The 20,228-nt window shown below is 37.8% G+C and overlaps 1 protein-coding gene across 8 annotated transcripts in view; it reads left to right on the top strand.

Moving 5' to 3' along the window:
- LOC128872910 (dystrobrevin beta) overlaps window positions 1-20,228 on the top strand; it is a 36,906-nt gene that overhangs the window by 11,341 nt on the left and 5,337 nt on the right. For 6 of the 8 annotated variants that reach the window (XR_008456344.1, XR_008456346.1, XR_008456351.1 and 3 more), the window contains exons 2-14: window positions 6,441-6,605; window positions 9,839-10,055; window positions 11,094-11,176; window positions 11,249-11,400; window positions 12,068-12,176; window positions 14,524-14,690; window positions 14,784-14,911; window positions 14,989-15,087; window positions 15,202-15,283; window positions 15,716-15,754; window positions 15,851-15,969; window positions 17,952-18,117; window positions 19,037-19,332. Coding sequence is in view for 5 of the 8 variants with exons in the window: in XM_054116123.1 (XP_053972098.1) it covers window positions 6,446-6,605; window positions 9,839-10,055; window positions 11,094-11,176; window positions 11,249-11,400; window positions 12,068-12,176; window positions 14,524-14,690; window positions 14,784-14,911; window positions 14,989-15,087; window positions 15,202-15,283; window positions 15,716-15,754; window positions 15,851-15,969; window positions 17,952-18,117; window positions 19,037-19,332 (1,817 nt within the window). In the remaining 3 variants the exon portion in view is untranslated. The remainder of the gene's footprint in view (window positions 1-6,440; window positions 6,606-9,838; window positions 10,056-11,093; window positions 11,177-11,248; window positions 11,401-12,067; window positions 12,177-14,523; window positions 14,691-14,783; window positions 14,912-14,988; window positions 15,088-15,201; window positions 15,284-15,715; window positions 15,755-15,850; window positions 15,970-17,951; window positions 18,118-19,036; window positions 19,333-20,228) is intronic. The other 2 variants (XM_054116292.1, XM_054116206.1) reach the window with 2 other exon arrangements.

The raw sequence follows: 20,228 nt of genomic DNA, 5'->3' as shown, positions 1-20,228 counted from the left end.
TGTGCATGTATTACTTATTAATAAAGCGAAGGAAACTTTTGGGACAATTTAACATTTTCCTCGAGCCACTGCACCGCTCCCAACATTTAATTCCGCGCGGAATAATCGATGTCCTCCAGTTTTTACAACTCGCGAAGGTATTATTATCGTTGCGTTACTGTAGCTTGATTCCCATAGTCAATCGAGTGGAACGGAGAATCGATGCGCACGTAACAAAACCTCTAGAAAAATTCGTGTGCATACCGATTGTTCGAGGCTGGCAATGGCACTCGAGAATTGTCGAGATTTCCTATCAGATTTATCTTTATAAAGTCTACTTAAGTATGTATACTTTTGTACTGTATATAAAATATACTGAAATTGATATATGTATATTGTATATTTGTATAACGTTACACGCGTTAAGGTCGATTCAGACTATACGACACGGACCGGCAATGGCACGTACCGCCACCGACACGACAAAACATTAAAACACGCGTTTTAATCGACCTATTCACACTTAACAGACACCGACCTGAACGTTCCGTTAACGGGAATAGTGTGAATAGTTCCATTAAAACGCATGTTTTAATGTTTTGTCGTGTCGGTGCCGGTACGTGTCGTTGTCGGAACGTGACGGTCCGTGTCGTATAGTCTGAATCGACCTTTTCGGTGTGTTAATTAAAATCTGGCACCAGAGCGTCATATTTCCCTACAAGATAACTACGTTATCCAATTAGCCACGCATACATCTTCGTTAAGATGTTTAGCGTTCGACTAATTAGAACTATACTTAGAGAGACGATCTAACATCGATTTATTTATTGTTTGAATAGTTTATGACCCTGAATAAATAATATTTGAAGCAAATAGAAGACTGAATAGGTAATGAAGTAAATGATATAGGTTTGACAGTGCCTTCATGTCTATGTAGACGTTGAGAAAGATTAATTTCCACATACAGTGGGTGTAGAATGTATTCGTACACCGATCAATTTCCCAAAAAACTTTTCTGTGAAATTGTAGTTTCTTAACTGCTTTTTTTGTAACCAATCATATTTTACATATTCTCGAAAGTCTCTAAGGTAGATATAGTCCAAACAACATTTACTAGTTAATATAATTTGTGAAATTAACAAAAAGATGCGAAAAGTGGGTAAAAGTATAGAAGCAGTAAGTATTTGTACGATTCTTATGACGAACCATTTACAACAGAGTTTTTAACGTAAACACATTAGTTTATTGCTTCGTACGAATTAGAACACATCAAATTTCCAGTGAAGTACTTTTAAACAGTTGTCCGAATACTTATTGCTTCAACATTTCTATCGATTAATTGTATTTTTTCTTGTTAATTTCGCAACTTACATAAATAGCTATATTTTTTTGTAATCTATCTGTTCTATAGATTTCCAAGAATATGTAGAATGTCATTGTTTGTAAAAAATAAGTTAATAAATTACAATTTTACACAGTTTTTTTTGGAAATTGATCGGTGTACGAATACTTTCTACACCCACTGTATATACCTACAGGGTGGATAATACATTCGAATAACCTATTTACCATGTAGGGCTACATGTGAATATTATTGCGACTGAAACACAATGTTGATCCTGTTTTCATTGAACCGCGATCGCCACACTGCGATTGGATGTCTGCGGTACAAATTTGTATGTGGTCACTGGCCGAAAGCAAATCTATCATTAAACGTATAATCGATGAACCGTTTCAGGGCTAAAATTGAACAGAACAGAAATATCCGAAACTGTTCTTAGCGAGCTTTTAAAAAACACCTTCGTTATCGTTGAACAAACGATAGATAAGTCGACGTAAATTCTGAAATGTTGGTGTAAAAGATTGTTTCGCGACTGCCAGCTCACTACAGCTTGTTACGTAACCCAGTGGAAGTTTGGAGCGCTTTCTGATTTCTTTCATAATTCACTCCATAGGAGAGTTAACTGTATTGCAGAAATACAGTAGTAAATTTTCAAGTAAAAAATAGAAAAGACTGACAAACGCATGCATGAGTCCAATAGCTTCTGCTGGACGCATATGTATACATATAGGGTGTCCCAGCCTAAGTGATACAGAGCTTTAACTCCAAAATTATAGGCCGAATGGAAAATTTCAAATATGGAAATTGCATGGTAAAATGGGTCTTATGTTTCAGAAAGAAGGAATTTTTGTTGACTTTATTATTTAACGAGATATGATGGTCGAGTTTCGTTTTTCAAATGGAACTACATTTTTTTTTTTTTTTTTATACCCCGCGATAACGCTTTCCAAGACGAATTCATTAAGCTTTAATGTATTTACCCGATTTTTATTAGTTTTCAAGCTATAACGCTTCAAAGTTTGCTAATTTTCAAGGAAAAATCACGGGCGGTCCCATAGATGCAGTAAGCATCATGCGGTTCTTGAAATCGATACGGAGAAAAATGGGAAGAATCCTAATATTCTGGGCCTAGAATCCCAAGCGAGACCCTCTGTATCGATTTCAAGAACCGCATGGTGCTTATTGCATCAATGGGACCGGCCGAATTTTTTCCTTGAAAATCTGGTAAATACATTAAAGCTTAATGAATTCGTCTTGAAAAGTGTTATCGTATGGTGTAAAAAAAAATATGTAGTTGCATTTGAAAAACGAAACTTGACCATCATATCTCGTTAAATAATAAAGTCAACAAAAATTTCTTCTCGCTGAAACATGAGCCCCATTTTACCATGCAATTTCCATATTTGAAATTTTGCATTCGGCCGATAGTTAGAGCTCTGTATCACTTAGGCTGGGACACCCTATATGTATATGCGTCCAGCAGAAGCTATTGGACTCATGCATGCGTTTGTCAGTCTTTTCTATTTTTTACTTGAAATTTTACTACTGTATTTCTGCAATACAGTTAACTCTCCTATAGAGTGAATTATGAAAGAAATCAGAAAGCGCTCCAAACTTCCACTGGGTTACGTAGCAAGCTGTAGTGAGCTGGCAGTCACGAAACAATCTTTTACACCAACATTTCAGAATTTACGTCGACTTATCTATCGTTTGTTCAACGATAACGAAGGTATTTTTCAAAAGCTCGCTAAGAACAGTTTCGGATATTTCTGTTCTGTTCAATTTTAGCCCTGAAACGGTTCATCCATTATACGTTTAATGATAGATTTGCTTTTGGCCAGTGACCACATGACCACAGCTGGGACACCCTATATGTGTCCACGCCGACATCGAAAGTATATGTTCGTAAGAGAAAGGGTTCCTAGAACTGCGTCTTTGTGATCACCAGTATCTATTCCTAGATGTATGCCGAGAAGCATTACGCATAACATACCGCAGCGACCTTAAACGGTACTCCGGGAATGAAAATTCGCGACTTTCCTTCTCCACTGGTACTACTAGGGCCAATTTTCTCCTCAAGATTGAAACAAAGCAGCGCAACAGAAAAGGAGCAACTCTTTGACCCAAAAGCGTCCATTACAGACTACTTTTACCCTTTTCAACCGCCTTCCTCGATCCCTACTGTTCTAAATGACGCGAGTCATCGTTCGAGGATCAAAGGTGCGCTCGTTGTAGCGATTACGATCCCTGATCTTAATAGCTTCGAATTAATAGCGCGACTCTCGGATCACCGGAACAGGCTGGAACTAATCAACAGAACAATACGTTCCGCGAATATTTCGAATGGTCTACGATTCCCTAAGAATGTTGACCGTAGGCGCAATTACGAGGCAAGCAAGAATCATAGCTGTTGCTGATTGTTCTGACATTTAGGTAACTGGCGGTATTGGCTCGCGTAGGTTGCTAATTGTCTGCGGTTAAATCTTAGCGTTCGTTTCGCCGCTAATTTAGAGTTTGACTTTTACGTGGACCACGGTTACTGGCGAAGTGTCGCGAGCACTATGAGGATTGTTGTTAGTACTTGAAGACACAAGGATCTCGTTGGAATGCTTAGAACAACGGAGTTATGAAAACATACTTTTTTTTCTACATTTTCTATAAATCAATTCGTGAAAGTCTGAGACAAATAACAGAGTTTGCTTCCTGGAACCCCGGAAAAGACTGAAGGAACGTTGTGAACGTTGGATTACCTATTGGCTAACCTTCCCGCCCTTAAGGGGGCAATTAATAATATTCAGCAATATTTCGCGATCAAAAGAAACAATATAGTGGTGCGACAGCGCTGCCGCGTTGTCTGAACTAACGCTGCTGAATATTGTTAATTATGACAGAAAAAAGCAAAAGTAGACTACCTATAGGAGCTTGCGCACAAGTTTGAACATTTATCTAGCGGAAACGACTATTGGGAGGTCTCAAATTTGCATTGTCGAGACAAAAATAGGACAATCGCAAGCCCTTGCAGTTCCGTGTACGTATACAGTGATGTGGAGCTGTGTGAGTGCGTACGAGCTCATACAAGGCACGGGAGTCCACTCCCTTAAGGGGTTAGTCGCTGTCAGGAAAATGGAAACGGGCAGTTTCTTGTGTGTTTTTTTTAAGGTATTAAATAATAATTTTTCTGAATGAAATGTAAATATATTACAAAGTATGTCTTAAAGAACTGTAAAAGAATTTTTGTTTTAAAAAAAGGTTAATTCATTTCATCATAACAGGCGATGGCGTGGGTGGCCACTTGGTTTGCGGTAAGCAAGATTTCTCTACACTGGTTTACCTGAAAACAAAACTAAAGGTAGATTTAGAAAATATATTACACTAGCGGGTCCCTGGTCGAAGGATTTTTTATTTTCTTGTATACTTTTTTTTTTATCCTGTATTGAATTGCTTAATTTTAGTGAAAAAATTGAAAATCAACTTCAAAAGTACGCCATCTTGTTTTAAATGAATTTTCTCAAAAATCCTTCGTTCAGGGACCCGCTAGACTAATCTATTTTCGAAATCTACCTTTGTTTTTGTTTTCAGGTAAACCAGTGTAGAGAAATCTTGCTCACCGCAAACCTATGTTTTTAAATCATTGTCTACGTCATCGGCTGTTATTGCGATACAAATTAAACGTTTCTTAAAACAAAAAATGTTTTCTAGTTCTTTAAAACATGCTTTATAATATACTTAATTGTTACTTATGCAAATTATTATTTAATAATTAAACAAAAATCACAAAGAAATGTCGTTTTTCCTCTTCCTGACCTTCCTAAACCCTTAATATCCCCAAATTAAATTACACGACATAAGATACTTACGCGGAATAACGTTTCTCGCGTAAACTACGAAACTTTTTCCGATTTGCATAACGCGAGCGAACGTTCACCGAAAAGACATGCAAATTCATTTTCCCGGAGAAACATGTTTTCAGCCCAACGGACATTTATTGCGCCATTTCGTTTTATCTTCCACGCATCATACGTTCGCCCCGTTTTTCAAACGCAGTGAAACAGAGTTAAAAGATAACGTTTCGAGACGTCGGGTGACATTAGATACTTAAAATGTTCGAATACCTAGAAACACCTACAATTCATTCTAACATTTATGTCTGCTTCGAACGATATTCACAATGCTATGCCAACTTGTTACTCGTCGGTACCAATTCTCTCCTCTGGAGTGCTAATTGCAGCCAGCTTCCGTTTGAGACGCAGAGGTCTTCCTCCTTTATGCCTCTGCATTTATTAAATTATACAGATGCTATATAAGAATTAATATCAATAGGATTTGAGCGATTCTTTTCTTTCAAGGGATTTCTTACTACTCTTTCAACGCATGTTTTATCAAACGTAGTGCTGTCGCCGAGAGTTAATATCAATAAGAACTATGGGGTTACATTCGTTTTCTTTCGGCATCAGGCAAGTTTTAAATGCGGCGCGATGTTGATTCGCGCCGATTGCGAAATGTCTGATTGTACTTCCGGTCATGTAGGGGGAGCGGACCGCATTCTCTAAGTCTTGTATCTTCTTTGCTTCGGTGTATTTTATTTTGTATCTAATGAATCCTGTTTTTTTTTCTTTTTGTTACAACATGCGTGTTATATGTATCATCGATCTTCAAACGAAGAATACATTTTTCCTTTTTGTATATCACTTTATGTTTGAATATTTAATAAATATGTATTCCAAACGAAGAATATATTTTTCCTTTTTGTATATCACTTTATGTTTGAATATTTAATAAATATGTATTCCAAACATAACTTTATCAACAAAAACCATTAATCGTTAATTAGTAGTCAGTAATTTTCGTTAATGTGTCTTGTATATTAAACTCGTACGAGTATTAAATACCGATCGAGTCAACTATCGTCGATGACTAATCAGTAAACCACCTTCAGCTCTCGCGTGCAGAGCGGCACGCATAAGGTAGGCGCATTGATCTTGAGGAACTAATGAAATCAGATCCTGATGCACGTCACGTGTACATACGTAAACAATGAATCATCGCGAGATATTTCTATGATTAGACGATTCCGTGCTGACCGTTAGGAAGCTGCATTAAACGCAGTCGTTTCGTGCAGATAAAATGGCGGAGGATGGTGCAGGAGGATCCGGAAACAGCAGCACCGGGGAGGCGAGCCGGCTGCAGCTATTGCAAGAAATGCGACAACAAAATTTCGATAGCATTCGATTCGCTTCCTACCGTACCGCCTGCAAGCTGAGATTCATCCAGAAGAAGGTTCACTGTGAGTACGAAACACAAGACTCCGCTGCGAGGATAAGAAATTGTACACTGCTTCAAACGATTTGGAAGCAGTTACTTTGAAACACCAGTGAACTTGTAATTATTTGGACCACTGAAATAAGTGAACTTGTAATTATTTGGAGCAGTGTACTTACGATTTAATCTCTTACCTGATACGTAGAGAAATGTTCCTGAAACTTTGAAGCATTACACACTACTCTCTAAACTTGATACAGCTTGTTTTGTCGAATCACTAATGGAACTAATATTGACTAATAGAATGGGTACAAAACGACCGACTCTTTTCTTTCAAAGTGTCTCTTGCTGCTCTCTCAAAGCGTGGCTAATCACACGTAGTAGTCTACGTGAATTTTGCGCACTCTCTTTTCACTTTGTCGCTGATAAAGTACAATATTGGAACGAATTAATCTGTCATATACACACTTCGTTTAGGAAATATTTAGAACAAGCTTCATCTATTACACTATCCAACACGATTCTTTTTCCGCGATATCCACTAGGTGATTCTTATACGGTTCCTCGTCTTAAATACGAATCTGAAAGTGAAATTGCTCCATCACCCTTAGTTTTCGAGAAATACGAGATTTTGTAAAAACGGTCGATTTTTAAAGAAAACGTAGTACTACTTGAAAACTACGAACGCTAGAAAGTTCTATTTAGTCCTAAAAGGTAGAGGAGTGTTTTCTGAATATGAAGACGTATTCCTTTAGAATTATCTGCTCCTTTGAATGCCTGTAAATGAACACCGAAGTACAAAAAGTTGCCGACGCGAGTACTTTTCACGAAATACTTTTGTATTTTTATGAAAAGTTATTCGTCTAGGCCGAATTTACACTACGTTATCGGATTCTGCAAACATTTCTGAAGAGAAAACCACCCGCGGCAAATGTTGGAACGGTTTCTAATCCATACGGTGTGACAAAACGTCAACTCGGAACGCATGAACGGTGTTTTGCCGCTGCACAGCCATTGCTCGCTATGTAAGCTATGTTTCGGTCAGTCAGGGCCGTCGCTACGGGATTCGCCTAATTGGTGTCACGCGCTATCGGTTTTTGTATTACATTTACATGTTCCAGATAAGTAATTCTTCATTTTTAATATTTCATTTATACTGCAACTCAACAAAACGGAGACAATTGTCCACTGTTTAAATTTTAATCATTAATTTCCCGTTCTTGTATCTTCAATTATTCGACTTTTACTAATTTGGTATTGAGAAAACTTTATTTAAATCTAAATTGAATTACTTAACAATTAATTCAATCTGTAATTGTATATTTTATTGTTAATTTTTAATGAAAACTGCTACCTATTAAAAATCTCTCTTTAGAGCAGAGTTTACCCCCCGAACACTAACTTAAATAACAAAAGATTAAAGTATCGAAAAGTAGAATCATTAAGCTTTAAAATGGTTTTCTATTCGACAAAGTGAGGCGAATTTTAACGAAGTTACGAGAATTTGATGGTTATTATTCAAGCACGTGGCGACGATTGTGCAGAACGCATGACGACGGCCCTGATTCACCGATATAAAGCGAGCGAAGCCTGCGCGCCGGCAAACACAATTCGTGCGTTCTAAATTAATATTTTCTGGATCTGTACGAACTAGAAAACGTTCCAACATTTACCGCGGGTGGTTTTCTCTTCAGAAATGTTTGGAGAATCCTATAATGCATAGTAAATTCGGCCTAGACGAATAACTTTTCATAAAAATACAAAAGTATTTCGTGAAAAGTACTCGCGTCGGCAACTTTTTGTACTTCGGTGTTCATTTACAGGCATTCAAAGGAGCAGATAATTCTAAAGGAATACGTCTTCATATTCAGAAAACACTCCTCTACCTTTTAAGACTAAATAGAACTTTCTAGCGTTCGTAGTTTTCAAGTAGTACTACGTTTTCTCTCATAATCGACCGTATTTACAAAATCTCGAATTTCTCGAAAACTAAGGGCGATGGAGCAATTTCACTTTCAGATTCGTATTTAGGACGAGGAACCGTATAAGAATCACGTAGTGGATATCGCGGAATTTAAAAAAAGGTTAAATTTGTTGGATAGTGTTATCAGAGCAGTCGAATCGTTTAAGTTTAAATCCCCAAAGTAGTCGCGAGTTTATCAGTGTTGGGCCAACAGTTTTCTCAATTCCACGAGTTCGTGATGTATCAAATTCAACAACCCCAAGATCGTCCGTGTCGACTCTGACAAGTTCAAAGTTGTCCGCGTCAGATCTCTCGAGCCTTGTGGATCATGTTCCGCGAATCCAAGGTTGCACGTATCTGGTTTCGCAACTGTATCGTCCATACTTGGGATCCTACGAGTCCAAACTCGCATAATTTCAGCTCGCGGGTTCGGCGTCGGATGTAGCTTGTCTGAAATTGTTGAATCGTCGTCTTCGCCAAAAGGGAGTTATCAGGGTCGCGTCGGGTGATCCAGAGGATACTGGAGTCCTTTAAATTTGAATTGCTTATTCGTTTCATTCGTTTTAACGCTGCTTATTGCGACAGAGAGTTTTTGTGCGCGCGCTATGAAAATTCCAGCGGGGAAGACCTTTGGGCGAGCGAGTTCAGTCGGTAGTTAGCAGTCATGGCGATACACATTGTGCAAATTGAGTCTGCTTTGCATAGCCGACCGTGCATTCAGAAGCTATTGTCTTGCAGCGCCATTTGTCCGACTCATCAGCCTTTAGAAATGTTTCAGACGAGCAATCGATACATTCTTTCTGGTGCGTTTGCTGACAATTAACTTTCACGCTTATTCAGCTTGGTCACCTCGAACACTCGACGCGTTCGAGAACTATCGTCCAGTATTGTCATTTTTTATGTATGGGGTACACTGATTCAAATAATCGGAGCTCCACATCGAACGTATGAGAAATAAATGAAATATACTAGGCTCCAATATTTTTGAGCAGTGTACAAATCATAACCTTTCCACACTTTTCTCACTTGCTTCGCATTTAGCCAAACATATCCTCCGTCTCTATTTTTTAAACCGAAAACATTGCGTACGGCGTTACACGCTGTCATCAGCCACGAACACGTTGACTTTTAATTATTTGCACTAATTATTCTATTTTCCACAGCTTTTGCAGTAGTAACTGGCGATATCTCGCGATCCATGTAACGCCCAGTTGGAGATCATTTATTCCCGTTTGAACGTTAATTTCAAGCATTTTCATCTGTCATAATCAATGAATTCCACGTTTTCTGCGTAGTGCATAACGTCGACATATGGAATGTAATCGAGGCATTCCGAGAAAACGGTTTAAACACGTTGGAACCATCGAGCACGCTGGGAGTGTCGAGGCTCGAAACCTTACTGTCTTCCTTATTTCACGCCCTTAATAAACGAGTGCCTGTTTCGCAACAAGCCAAAGTCGATGCTACAACAGCTCTGCTGATGAATTGGCTGCTCGCTGCCTATACTACTGGGTATATACGAACATCGATTGGTAAAAGTACATTAAAGTGGCCAATAAGTTTCCAAACAAGTTAACTAAACACCTGACACCGAAACGATGGGTCGAATCTTGTCCACCAACGATTAAAAAGTTTCTCCCCGATGCAAATAATAATCGATAGAAGTACCAAAATTTAGCAGAACTCGATTCGAGGCTTACCGGGTGCCGAGAGCTAGAGGAAGCGGAAGGTCAAACGTTCCTCGCCTATACTTAATAGTATTTTCCTTAAGACTTTCGCGCCCGAGTTCTTGCTAATACTATTTGAGGCTTTCGTGTGTAAGCTGCATAGCCAATTAGAAAATGTATCTCACGTTTGTCAGCATCGCAGAAGGCTTGGTTAGGGATTTGCTGACGCGTCGATACTGAAATACCTTTTTCGGTAGTCGTTTAATCCTTTGCACTCGAGGCCTTTTTTTTCTGGTATCTACCAGCAACTCGAGTTCCAAAGAAACTAAATCTAAAGAAACATTACTGCTCGTAGAGTTGCTGCGTCGAACCTAGCGGCGACTCACCTCTAGAGTGCAAAGGGTTAAGTTAGTAGGTATCGGAAAAAGTTCGTGCGTTTCATTCGTTAATTGTAACTATGTATCGATTTTCGTGTGGTAATTGGCAACTGTAAGACATGAATTTGGTTTCATTTTAAAGCTTGATCTTTGTAATTGGTATTAGGGATGTTCGATTCCGATTCGATTCTTTAGAAAATCGATTCTTTGGACAATGGAACAATGGAAGACACGTATGCAGCGGCGTATAGATAGAGAGTATGTCGAAGGGGATAAAAGTTAAATGTAACTTTATTTGCAATAAATCACATTTCTCGCACCAGTCTCGTTATTTAATTGCCACACCTCGTATTTGTATTTTTCTCTGAATATCCGCACGAACTTTTTCCGGTACCTAATGTCATGGATATCCCGTTAAAGGGTCACGGAGAATGTATTTATCGATCAGAAACTTATTGGCCACGATCATGCTTGTCGTTCATCGGTTGAAAACGAATGTTTGACAGGGAAAACAATAAGATATCGGTGTTCTCGGTGAAGGTGGCTCTGGCCACGTTGTGCGCTGGGAAATTGATGGACAAGTTTCGATGTAAGTTACAATTCTTTCGCGCCACGAACCATTCTCGCGTTTCACGTTTAATTGGAATCGTTTGTGGGGCAGATATATACTCGCAAATATCTGACGGGAACGGGCACATGATACATTGGAGGTTCGCCGAGTATTTGAAAGAAGTTCTGGCGTTAACGGCTGCGGTTTACGAGTCACCGTCTTTCGGATACTCCGAGGGCCTCGCCAATTCAATATTCCCTCAAGTAAGTTCGCTGAACTTCTGTCCAAGTACTGGGTTGACGCGTTGCCTGCCAGGCTGCTTTTGGCTCGGACTCATTTCCACGCAAAAAATTCTCGAATTCTCCCTGTTAAACGTGTGTCATTAGTTCTTACTGCAAACGTAGGCTTGTACGCCAATCATCGACAAACATTGCGTTGCTTTGTCCGTAGTACATCCTCAGACATAACAGCATACGTAGGAGTAACTCGTATCGGATTTCTGTATATTTTTAATTTGCGAGCGTACTCTTGCTTCGAGCATAGTTTAAGTAATTTAAAACCATGCGCCTCTTTCTGTGCGATACAGCCGATGCGACCTCGAAAAGGTTTTATCGATTCGCAACGCTTTTCAGGAGGGTAATGTTTCATCAAAATTACATTTGGTGTATTACTTTTATTTTACGAAGGCAATTATTGAAGTACAACGAAAAACGATAATTGACAACGCGGTTTGCAGAATGTTCCCATCGATATAGGGCATGTAATACAAACAATTATTGCTCTATCGTGTATCTATTTATATCTTAACGAGGAAAATATCATTCGGCGTGGAAATGAATGGCAGGGAACGTGTCAACACGCGAGAACTTCTTCCTAATTGATGGTGAGCCAGGGATGAATGACTATCGTTGGTGTCGCACCGTGTTTCAGAACTCGAGAGTCACGGTTAACGATTTTTTGGACACGCTTATGTCTGATCCAGGACCGCACTGTTTAATCTGGCTCCCATTGTACCACAGAATGGCTGCTGTTGAGACCGGTGAGTTTCCACGATTTAAAATTATCGTGAATACAAATCTATTTCTTTCTCTCTGTATATAACAAGTTTTAAATGATTGGAGGATCGCATGCCTGCGGAATGAACCGAGTATTCGACTCTGGAGAGCAATTCGAACGCCGGGAATAAAAACATTGCGTTCCATTTTTAGTAGATGCAACGTTCCTCGGATCTGAAAGACCAGGATCTCCTTTTTCTTTTACCCCTTGATCCCTGATGTAAATAATATCCACGTGACCGGATTATTTTGCTTGACAAAAATTTCATTAATTAAAACGCTTCATTAGTTGCTCCTTAAAATTATCAAGCATCCAACAGACCTAATCCATGCTCTACCATTCGCATCTTCTACCAAAGGAAACACAGAGGATAGTCTGATAAAGAAACGAGATCAGATTGCAAAAATTCTGTTGGAATAAAAGTTGTTCCTCGACATTATTTACATTGTAACTGCCAGGGCGTAATGTGTTAACACGTTGACTGCCAGATTAATAATCGTGAAAATTCTTTTCTATACGATTAGAAATTACGTAATCCATCATTATGGTAGTAATCATTTTTGCAACCTCTTTAGAATTTACTAATCCTATCTAGATTTCTTTTCTTCGATCCATCAGCTTCAGAATTAATTTACAGTGGGTGTAGAATGTATTCGTACACCGATCAATTTCCCAAAAAACTTTTTGTGTGAAATTGTAGTTTCTTAACTTCTTTTTCCATAATCAATGATATTTTACATATTCTCGGAAGTCTCTAAGATATAGATATAGTCCAAACAACATTTACTAGTTAATATAATTTGTGAAAATAAGGGGTAAAACCACTCTAGGATTTTCAAAAAATCGAATTTTTTTGTTTTTGCTTAAACGATACTTTAGGGTCATAAAAATAATACGTCATTTGATTTGTAGTGAAAAACAAATGTTAAAAGGTTCGATTATCGATTTTGCCGCAGCGCTTCAGAGCGCGATTAAAGTGTTTATAAAACTTTAAATGCGTTTTGCTCGAAATCACTTTTTTCAAACTGGGAGGACCGATTTGTCAGTGACTATTGCATGGATCGATTTGAAATTTTTACAGTAGCTTCGCAACAATATTCTCTTTGGAAGTACGTAGCCGTTTTTCGATTGGATGTAAACTATTTTTTTCATAAACAATTTAATGCTCATTTTTAGGGCAAAAAGTCGATTCATTGGTTAAAAAGTGCGCCACTTCCACAAAAATTGATTAGGAAGAAAAATCCTACGTACTTTCGAAGCCAATTGTATATAGATTATAAATTTTCTTTAGTTTTTGTGTTTCATGACTCATAGATGCCGAGAAATCCGTCCTCCCATGACGGTGTTTTCAAAAAAGCTGTTTTCGACGGCGGGCTCTGTCGCCGTCATTTTGCATGAAAATGACGATAAAAAAATTGTTTTTCGTTCTTCAATATGTGTTAAATAAACCCTCTGAAAAGAAATTCTATTCCATTTGTCACACTCGCAAAATAAATTGTCAAATTTAGGTCTTTTTTTCTGCCTCTAGAGTGGTTTTATCCCTTAACAAAGAAATGCGAAAAGTGGATAAAAGTATAGAAGTAATAAGTATTTGTACGATTCTTAGGACGAACCATTTACAGTAGAGTTTGTAACCTAAACACATTAGTTTATTGCTCCGTACGAATTAGAAAACATGAAATTTCCAGTCAAGTACTTTAAAAAAAGGCTCTAATAGAGGAATGGAAAAAGATCCCACTTCTTATTAACTTCTAACTAATAATTTAGTTAATTTAACGCTTAGAAGAGTTGCAATAATTATAAAATCGAACGGAAATCCCACGAAGGAAGTATTATATACTTGTAAATTAATGTAAAGTTCGTTTTTTTTTTTTAATGAAGTTTAAAAAATTAAACAGTTGTACGAATACTTATTGCTTCGATGTTTCTATCGATTAATTGTTTTTTTTTTCTTGTTAATTTCGCAACTTACATAAATAACTATTTTTTTTTTTTGTAATCTATTTATTCTAGAGATTTCTGAGAATATGTAGAATGTCATAGTTTATAAAAAATAAGTTAATAAATTACAATTTTACATAGTTGTTTTGGAAATTAATCAGTGTACGAATACTTTCTACACCCACTGTACATTTCTCAGTGAAAATCCCTATCATCTGGGCAGTGAACGTGTTAAAATCTGATAGGGACCATTATCCATCCCAGTATTTAGTAGCTCGAACGGTATCGACTACGCCTCATTCGAGTAGGTGATCCTCTGATTATTCCAAAGGGCAGCGCATCGTCGAAAGTCGGTTAATTGTGCTCGTACGCGGGCGTGATCTTTCCAGTGGCCCATCCCGTCATGTGCGACGCGTGCCACAAAGAGAACTTCACCGGCTTCCGATACAGATGTCAGAAATGCCACTCGTATCAGCTTTGCCAAGACTGTTTTTGGCGCGGTAAAGTTTCCGGGACACACAATAACGATCACGAAACGAGGGAGTACAGTAGTTTTGTACGTATTCTGGAGTTGAGGTTTCAAAGTTTTCCATGGACCATGTAACGCGTGTTTCTAATGCGAATACCCCATCTCTTACATTTCGCGCAGAAATCGCCGAGCAAACAGATCGGGCACTCCCTGAGGAAGAGCTTCAGATGCGTACCTGAGAAAGGGAAGAACAGTTTACCGAGATTTCCAGAGCAACCTGAGAAGACGTTAGACTTGTCGCACATAGTGTGAGTCTCGTTGATCCTAGGTCCACGTTAATAAATAGTGTAATTTATCTCTATAAATAAATTCAATTCACTTGCAGCCCCCCATCACCTCTACCATCTCACAACGGATTTCCAGATCCAGGTTTTATGGCTCCGTTCGACTCTGGATCAATGGACAGCCGTTCTACCTTGAGGAGGTGAGCATGGAACGGTCTTACTTTGCACATTTATCTCTGTGAAATATCCATATGAAGTCACATTTTATTTATTTTTTTTTGTAATTTTTTTTTTCTTATTTGGGTATTATACAGTATGGATAGTTCAAGACTGGATGATGAACATAAATTAATAGCACGATACGCACAAAGGTTGGCTCAGGAAGCTAGGACCATGGTGAGATATATTAATCCTTTTTCTATATCGCAATAATATAATTCTTTCAACGCACACTCTCTACTTTCCTATCCGACATGCGCATGCATTATGTCTAATATATTTTTTGTGAGATACTATGTAAATTGTGTAGCTGCACCGTACGTGTATTCACACGAATAATCGTGGATAGAATGAAATTACTCGAGTTGTTACTATAATAAATTTAACTGAAGGAAAAATGTATGGAACTTGTTGGAAGTATTTAATTTTATTATATTGGAATAAAATTGTACCGAATGTTGTATCTACAACCTGACAGTTTGCTTAACGATAAGAGCATGGAATGATAACCGAAACACCCGTGGTTGGTAAATTAGGGTAATGAAATTAAATACAGTAACGGATCGTGAACGTGCGACACTAATTTTAATTTCGTAACTACGTTGACAGCCTCGTGCCTCGTCCAGAATGTCGCAAGCTGAGCAAGCAGTAAGTACGAACAATTTTTAACGAAACTCAAAGAATATTTGGAATACTCTCGAATGTTTTCATGCTTATGTAACAAAATAAAAACTCGTGTTTCAGGGTAGGGCGCCGTCCGACGCAAATTTGGCATCCTTGGATGCCTCGAGGGCACAACGCGAGCTTATATCGCAGTTGGAAGCGAAGAACAAGGAAATAATGCGCGAGATTGCAAGGTTAAGGTATACCTGTGTCGTTTATTTCCTTTATATCAAGCCTAAACCTCGAGATCATCCTGTCGAACCATCCTAGAATCATGCATGTTTTGAACATTCAGTTTCGCTTCGTCACCTTGGTTGCATAGAGTGCGTATAAGAGTCGAAGACATCACACCTATACTAACAATTACAATTCTTCATTCCTCTACGCAATTAAATTCATAATTTGTATATACAGTGGGTGTAGAAGGTATTCGTACACTGATTAATTTCCAAAAAAACTATGTAAAATAGTAATTTATTAACTTATTTCTTATAAACTATGACATTCTACATATTCTCGGAAATCTCTAGAATAAATAGATTACAAAAAAAAAACAATTAATCGATAGAAATATCGAAGCAATAAGTATTCGTACAACTGTTTAATTTTTTAAACTTCATTAAAAAAAAAAGAAAAGACGAACTTTACATTAATTTACAAGTATATAATACTTCCTTCGTGGGATTTCCGTTCGATTTTATAATTATTGCAACTCTTCTAAGCGTTAAATTAACTAAATTATTAGTTAGAAGTTAATAAGTGGGATCTTTTTCCATTCCTCTATTAGAGCCTTTTTTTAAAGTACTTGACTGGAAATTTGATGTTTTCTAATTCGTACGGAGCAATAAACTAATGTGTTTAGGTTACAAACTCTACTGTAAATGGTTCGTCATAAGAATCGTACAAATACTTATTACTTCTATACTTTTATCCACTTTTCGCATTTCTTTGTTAAGGGATAAAACCACTCTAGAGGCAGAAAAAAAGACCTAAATTTGACAATTTATTTTGCGAGTGTGACAAATGGAATAGAATTTCTTTTCAGAGGGTTTATTTAACACATATTGAAGAACGAAAAACAATTTTTTTATCGTCATTTTCATGCAAAATGACGGCGACAGAGCCCGCCGTCGAAAACAGCTTTTTTGAAAACACCGTCATGGGAGGACGGATTTCTCGGCATCTATGAGCCATGAAACACAAAAACCAAAGAAAATTTATAATCTATATACAATTGGCTTCGAAAGTACGTAGGATTTTTCTTCCTAATCAATTTTTGTGGAAGTGGCGCACTTTTTAACCAATGAATCGACTTTTTGCCCTAAAAATGAGCATTAAATTGTTTATGAAAAAAATAGTTTACATCCAATCGAAAAACGGCTACGTACTTCCAAAGAGAATATTGTTGCGAAGCTACTGTAAAAATTTCAAATCGATCCATGCAATAGTCACTGACAAATCGGTCCTCCCAGTTTGAGAAAAGTGATTTCGAGAAAAACGCATTTAAAGTTTTATAAACACTTTAATCGCGCTCTGAAGCACTGCGGCAAAATCGATAATCGAACCTTTTAACATTTGTTTTTCACTACAAATCGAATGACGTATTATTTTTATGACCCTAAAGTATCGTTTAAGCAAAAACAAAAAAATTCGATTTTTTGAAAATCCTAGAGTGGTTTTACCCCTTAATTTCACAAATTATATTAACTAGTAAATGTTGTTTGGACTATATCTATATCTTAGAGACTTCCGAGAATATGTAAAATATCATTGATTATGAAAAAAGAAGTTAAGAAACTACAATTTCACACAAAAAGTTTTTTGGGAAATTGATCGGTGTACGAATACATTCTACACCCACTGCACAACTCTAAGAGAGCCATGTCCGAGATTATTACTAACTTAAATATTTGCTTGAACTCGCAACCTATTAATTACCTATTAAAACATATATTGCATAGAAAAACAGTTAAATACATCTATCTTGGATAAGTCTTCTAATTGAGAAATTACTAATCGAGAAATTAGATATTCGAAACAATGTTCATTGATACGTACAATAATACTCACTAGATTCACATACAAATACAACATCGATACATTCTCGCTTTAGCTGATAATCAACCAAATGGAGTATCTAGTTATCTAACATTTTCTATTTGAATGTTACGATCGACTACAGGAGACAACAAGAGATAGAAGCTGCTGGCTTAGAAAATCCGGCGTTGATGTCTGAACTGAGAGCTCTGAGACAGAGAAAAGATGAGCTAGAGAGTCATTTGGCAACGTTGCAAGATTCTAGGAAACAGTTGATGATACAACTGGAAGGTTTAATGAAAATGTTAAAGGTAGAACGCACGATACACGTTAAGGTGAGGTCCCATGGATGTAATGCTCGTGCTCGGGCAATAAATTATCCGTGCTCGCCGGATTTTGTTTGAAGACACGTTCCTACTAGCGTTCAAAACGTTGCTAAATGCGACGACAAACGGTTTAGAACCACGTGAAAGGGTCGATTTTTCCGAGCGTTTGGGTCTCGGCCCATGGTCTAGGCTCGCGAGCACGGGAACTATTCCATGAAAAAAAATCGACCGTTTCGAGTGGTTCGAAGCGAGACCCCCAATACTTGTTTTCACCGAGACCGTAGGCGCCTACCTGGATTCGCTCAAGGGTCTGGGGTCAAACGGCCGATCGACTCATCAGTTCTTGATCAAATCGAATGCTTTATTCTTCATCGTATCAACGTGAACGCGACGCCATTGGATTCTTGGCGTTCTCCTTACGACGTTCTCCTAATTAAAATGATATCTCATGTTGCGTAAATCGAATTATTTTTAACGAAATAACTTTTCAATTATGCAATCAGCATAATTTTGCATATAATTTCGTGAAAAATAGTCCGATTTACGCAATGTGAGATATCATTTTGATCGTAGAAGCATCAGGAATCGATTGAAGTTACTTCCGCAAAGTTTCTATAAAAATTGTCGAGGTTGGCATTTTCAATTCTTTATGACATCCCCTTGTCGACCGCCCGTTGCGATGATGGCGCGTGGCCTTTTTCGGGATTCCGTGCTCGTTTAGGTGTTCGCGCGGCTCGTTGTGCCAGCTCGTCTGGGTCCATCAGACCCTCCTGCGCGACGAGTTGACGCTTTCAAGTGGACGTTGCTCGTGCTCGCCGCCCGAACTTACATACATGGGACCTCACCTTTGTAACTTCCATTTGATGATCGCGGTACATAGCGGGAAAACTGTTGTCGATTGCAGAATCATCAGGCATCTCCGAGATCTACACCAAACAGTTCACCACGGAGTACGAAATCACCTCCCTTGCCGCCAGGTGCTGTTCCAAGCAGTAGATCGGCCCCCCCAACTCCGGGCGGTCCTTTGTCTACAACCCCGCAGCAACAGCAGCAACAGACCCAAAATCAACAACAGATGTCTCAAAGTTATCAAAGCTCTGTTCCAACAACGTCAGTGGCAAACGTGCCGACTAACGCTATGCTTGGAACGATACAAAATCCTATTCCAGATAACTTGTCGTGTGTCGGAGGTGACGTAAGGTAGGCAGGCATATGGAAAATTTATATTAAAAATAAGCGAAAGAATAGTCCGGAAGAATGACACACAGAGCAAAAGGATAAACGCGAATGACACACTTTGTACAATAGATCGTTTCGATGTTAAGTCAGTTAATGGAATATACACGTATTCCTAAATTTAGCGGGGAAATGATACTTGGTGCTTTCAGAAACGTACCGACAAGTTTCGAACCTTCCGATATTCATAAACACAAAGAGAAGCTCTTTCTTTGTTTTTATAAATATTTTTAATTTTAGAATACTTGTCTATATGTTTGTGAACCACACGTACGACGTAATTGTACAAACATTTTTTATTGTATTTAACGAACCGAGTAATAATCTCGTAGAAGTTGGCACTACTGTCTTTCACAGGACGTAAAATAATATTATTGTACATTATACACGTTCGCCGTATACTGTACGCCATATTTGAAATAGTCATTATTACTTAATCCATAATTAAATAAATTACTGAAACGTTGAAGTTACAAGAAGGAATCAAATTAAAAATGTAAATAGTTTTGCAATCGTGTGTTTTAAATCTCGCAAAAAGAAAAAAAAATGTGCTCGCCGATTACATTTATTTGTACTTTATATACACATGTTTAAAAGTTGATTTCTTCTGAACGAACAGTGCTAGTTGTAATAGACGTATAGTTGCACATTGTATAAAAATGATCACAAGTAATGATACCTTAAATTGCTGCATGTGAATGTTAATGAGAATATATTCTTATTCAACTGGTAACAAGAATAAGTTTGGTACAAGTTGAATGTAAGGAAATTTTTGTTTTGAAACATCCGTACACCGATAAAATTCGATACTGCGAATTTTAATTTCCGTTTCTTTTTTTTTTTTTCCGTTAGGAAACATC

This window comes from Hylaeus volcanicus, chromosome 1, assembly GCF_026283585.1.
Source record: "Hylaeus volcanicus isolate JK05 chromosome 1, UHH_iyHylVolc1.0_haploid, whole genome shotgun sequence".
Classification (NCBI taxonomy): Eukaryota; Metazoa; Arthropoda; class Insecta; order Hymenoptera; family Colletidae; genus Hylaeus; species Hylaeus volcanicus.
Note: the sequence above shows the minus strand (reverse complement) of the source record. Positions and strands in the feature narration are given on the sequence as shown.